General features: G+C 35.4%; 1 protein-coding gene across 1 annotated transcript; it reads right to left on the bottom strand.

Moving 5' to 3' along the window:
* Positions 1-1,062: 1,062 nt before the first annotated feature.
* Positions 1,063-2,425, bottom strand: LOC141563644 (olfactory receptor 52E8-like). The gene has a single exon (XM_074305015.1). The coding sequence runs from the start codon at positions 2,064-2,066 to the stop codon at positions 1,119-1,121; it is 948 nt and encodes a 315-aa protein (XP_074161116.1). The 5' UTR covers positions 2,067-2,425; the 3' UTR covers positions 1,063-1,118.
* Between the last annotated feature and the right edge of the window lie 2,495 nt (positions 2,426-4,920).

Genomic DNA, 4,920 nt, shown 5'->3' on the forward strand with positions numbered 1-4,920 from the left:
TGAAGCCATTCTTAATCCTACCCCTCACCCAAATACTAACTGTTAATGTTTCTTCCTTTTTCAAATTAATTTGTAATTATATACCTATATACTGTTGTAGACCTCCATTAGAAGGCTTTTTCCCAATATAGTTCTTTTAATAAGTAATTGAATTTATTTAAAATCTATCTAGTTGTACTATACTTATCCTAAATTTCTCTATATTATACTCAGGAATAATCTAATAATTTTCTTACATGGTTATCTGAAATGTAAATACAATAAGTCTATATCTTCATTTGTCCTTCCAGTAAACTTATCAAAAAAGTTCATGAGTGACTGGAATACTGACTCTCAAACCAAAGTCCCAGGCATGTAGATAATTGTCAGCCATTATATTACCATGAAATTCATCCTTTATGTATTTTTTTCACATGGAACATTTAATTCTCTGAAATCTTTCAGAGAAATTAAGATAGCCCAATATCCCCATAATCCAGTTAATTAAAACCATCTTGTATCTGAGGTACTCTCTCCACAACTGGAAATAAAAATAACATGTCACAAATGTATGGTTGAGAATAACTACAATAGCTTATGCCTTCACACACAATATTATAAATTAAAATCATGGTCATTTCTTAATTCACTGGATTCTTCCAAAGAGTTGATAATGGTGGTGGTGATGGTGGTGATTTAAAGATCATCACCATCATATCATAATTTATGGAAATTTTAAAGACAACGCAGTTTTAATCAATCATCTTGATTTCAAATGAATTTCAAGTGTATTTATTTTAAATTTAATAACATGATTTGTATTTCAAGATCAGAGTATTAACAATGATCTATAGTAATTTTAAAAATCACAATAATAGAAACAGAAAGTTTGTCATATTCCTCTATGAAACTTTTATTTGTTTGGGGGAAATAGTACAATTTTTGTAGAAAGAAATTTCTAATTTCACATTAAAATTTATGAATTTTGTGGAATTATTGATTGACATAAATTTATAACAATTTTTTCAAAAATACATTTCTTTAATTATCTTTCTTTCATTAAAGAAGCTACACATGTTTTATTTTTTTTTTTGAGGAACAAAAGGGATTTTCAAAGGTTTTTTTCTGTACCAAGATTTTTAACCTTGATTTTTCCATGTGAAGAATATTGCCACAACCCTCTCCCGGATCTGCTTGGTCCTGACACCATAGATGATAGGGTTGAGTGCAGGTGGTATGACTACATACAGATTAGCAAGGAGGATGTGGATATAATGGGGGACATTGTGTCCAAAGCGGTGAGTCATGAAAGAAAAAAATGCTGGAGTGAAGAAGGCTAAGATGACACTTACATGAGAGCCACAGGTATTAAGAGCTTTTAGTCGAGCTTCTCTAGAGGGAAGCCTAAAGACGGCATGAAGAATCTTCACATAGGAAATGGCAATTAGAACAACATCCAAAAGCATCATACAAATGAGAAACAATCCAAAGATCACATTTACCCTGATGCTAACACAGGCCAGTCGGGCAATTCCCATGTGTTCACAGTAAGTATGGGGAATTACATGGTGTTCACAGAAAGAAAGTCTAAAAATTAGAAACACCAATGGAACAACTAACACAAAATTTTTTATTACTGACATCCCTGCAATGATGCAAATGGTTTTATTGGTAAGAATGGTGCTGTACCGAAGGGGGTTGCAAATGGCAACATAACGATCAAAAGCCATGGCCACAAGTATATACGTCTCCATTCCTGTGAACATGTGGATAAAAAACATCTGAGTAACACAGCCCTTAAAGCTTATATCCCTTAAGTGGAGCCAGAAGATACCAAGCATTTTGGGTATTGTGGCTGTAGATAAACCCAGATCAACCACAGACAACATAGCCAATAAGTAGAACATGGCCTGATGCAAACTCTGTTCAGTCTTGATCATAAACAGGATGGTGATGTTACCCAATACTGCAACCAGACACATGACAAATAAAGGGAAGCCAATCCAGATGTGCATGGCTTCTAGCCCAGGAATGCCCAGCAACAAGAGGGAGGAAGGATGGGGTACAGTGTCATTGAAAAGGAACATCCTGCTAGGGTCTTCCAGTGGCTACACTCATTTCAATGATGCTTTAACTCCCAGGAAATTCATGCAGGAATGAAAAGAATGACCTCATCTGTCTTCCCAGTAATGGAAATAAACAGAAACAAAGAATATATTATGAACTCCATTCTCTCCTTGGAGCCTAGAGGAAGACTATTCCTTCAATTCCCTGTCCTCTATTATTCCTTCCAACAAGCTTAAAAGCAAATGAAAAAGAGTATGACCTAGTTGGTTGCATAGCCATGGGAGCAGAAGATTTATATTAAATTAATAGAACAATGTAATTGAACTAGCAAAAGCTAGATTCTATTCAAGTTTTACCATTACCTAATTACATAACTTTTTACAAATTCTGTGTTTTATGTATCCCTGAATTTTATAATAGTCAAATAAATAAGCAAATGAATGGATGGGTGAATAGTTCAACCAAGTATACTTTCAAATTCTTTCTTATTTTTCTAGCTATCTTATAGACACTCTGAACTTTTCCACTGCCCCCATTCATGTACCTTTCTCTATATATGCCTGGATACTCTACTTTTTAGCTCCCTTCTCTATGTTGCCTTTCTTTATTAGAAGTCAAGCCCACTGAAAGTAGTTAGTCAATAAATACATCTACTTAGCACATCTACTGTGTGCTAAGCACTTTGTTGAGTACTGAGAATACAAAGATAGGCAAAAGGTTGTACCCATCCTCAAAGAGCTTAAATTTTGATGGTGGGGGGAGACAACATTAAAACTCCAATATGCAACCAAGTTATACAAAGGACAAATTAGAATTTATATATATATATATATATATATATATATATATATATATATATATATATATATATATATATATGATAAGACAGTATCATGTGGAAGAAAATATTTTCCTGCCACTTAAAGGAAGACTAGCAAGTCAGAAAGTGGAGATGATGAAGAAAAGCACGCCAGCCCTGAAAAACAGCCAACAAATATGCCTGGAATAAGAACATGAAGTAGCTTGCTCAAGAAATAGAAAGGTGGTTAGTGCTACTGGATCACACAGTACAAGGGGGCAATATGAGGTATAAGAAGATTTGAAAGGTATGAAAGAGAAGATATTATCTGAATGCTGACAGAGTATTTTTTTATTTGACCCTCAAAGATCTAGGGAACCATTGGAGTTTATTAAGTGGCATGATAGATCTTTATATCTTCATTTAGGAAGATCCTTTTGCCAAATGACTAGAGGAAAGATTGGGGTAAGCAGAAATTTCTGATAGATAGGGCAATCAGCAAGTTATAGCAATAGTTCAAGTGTACAGTAATGAGGACATGTATCAAGATGGCAGTAAAAGAGAGAAAGAAAGGAATGTAACCACAAGAAGTTACTGAGGTAAAATTGATTTGCTCTTGCATTTGTGTTCTCAATACTTTTCAAAATGCTTAGGACATATGTACTTAGTCAACATTTGCTTACTTTATTTCTAACTCTAATTCTAATTCTAACTTTAAAATTACATATAGTGTGGGGCAGCTAAGTGGCGCAGTGGACAGAGCACCAGCCCTGAAGTCAGGAGGACCCAAGTTCAAACCTGGTCTCAGACACTTACCACTTCCTAGCTGTATGACCCTAGGAAAGTCACTTAACCCCAGCCTCAAAAAAAAAATTGCATGTAGTGAACTGAAGCCCAGAAAGATGCAGTGACTTATCCTAGTAGTAAAGTTAAAATAACCTGGTATCTACTCCAGAACTTCTTATTCCAAAGCCAAAGATCCTTACAATTATATCTTCTTATTATTAGCTTTTAGCCATCTTCTATGTGTGGAACTTCAGAGGACAAATTATATAGTTTAGCAAAACATAGCCTCATATTTATTAATAATTTTTTTCATAAATCAATAGTGGTAAATAATTATGCTATACTTTGTCTTTTTTCTTCTCCAGTTTGCAAATATCTCCTCTAGATTTTTTCCTTCAAGGACACAACTAGTCAAGAAACATATATTAAGTGCCCACCATGTGACAGCCATTGTGTTCTGGGCATATAAATAAGATAGAAACAGTCCCTGATCTCACAGAACTTATGGGAAAGACAGTATACAAAACAACCTGAATTTAAAAAGAGAGGGAAGAAGGCAGCTGAGCATGATACCATGATGAAAAAGTCAAATAAGAATATCCAATTGAGAAATTTTCACAAATTTTAAAGTGCTATACAAATATCAGTTATAATTAGGAGTAGCAGCAGCAGTTTAGGATCCTGAAAGGATCATCTAGTAAATCTCTATTTGAACACACATTTTCTTACAAGTAGGTCAGAAGTTTTTGTTGGAATAAAACAAAAGCTTCTGTTGGAAGAAGCATTTAAAGAGAAAAATTCTATCTACCTTAACAGTTCATTAAAATTTGGGATAACTGGCGGAGCCAAGATGGCGGAGAAGAAACACACGACTCAGTGAACGTCCTCACTCCCTCACAACCAATTAGATAAATTAAGTCTCAAAATTAGCTCAGGACTGATAGATACCACAAGGACTGGAAGCACGACTTACCAGCTGAAGAGAATCTGGAGTTTCAACAGGAAAGGTCAGTTCTCAGGGGAGGAATAAGAAAGACCAGCACAGATGGTGGGGTAGGGGCACACTGCGCCCATTGCGCTGGGAAGGGCTCTGGGATCAGAGAAGCCACTGAGGTAAAGGAATCTGGCACAGGCTGTTAGCTCTTCTCTGCTAATTATTTAGCAGTTCAGAAGAGAAAGCCAAAATATTTTAAAACTTAGATTAGATTTTCCCCGATCCTGGGGGGTGACTCAGTAGACTCGGCACCAGGGGGTGTGGCCTCAGCTACCACCTGAGAATAGTTAAGAGA

This window comes from Sminthopsis crassicaudata, chromosome 3 (assembly GCF_048593235.1).
Source record: "Sminthopsis crassicaudata isolate SCR6 chromosome 3, ASM4859323v1, whole genome shotgun sequence".
In the NCBI taxonomy this organism is placed as follows: domain Eukaryota; kingdom Metazoa; phylum Chordata; class Mammalia; order Dasyuromorphia; family Dasyuridae; genus Sminthopsis; species Sminthopsis crassicaudata.

Bases quoted from the DNA above. Each gene is read 5' to 3' on its own strand.
- LOC141563644 (XM_074305015.1), bottom strand. From the start codon at position 2,066: ATGTTCCTTTTCAATGACACTGTACCCCATCCTTCCTCCCTCTTGTTG.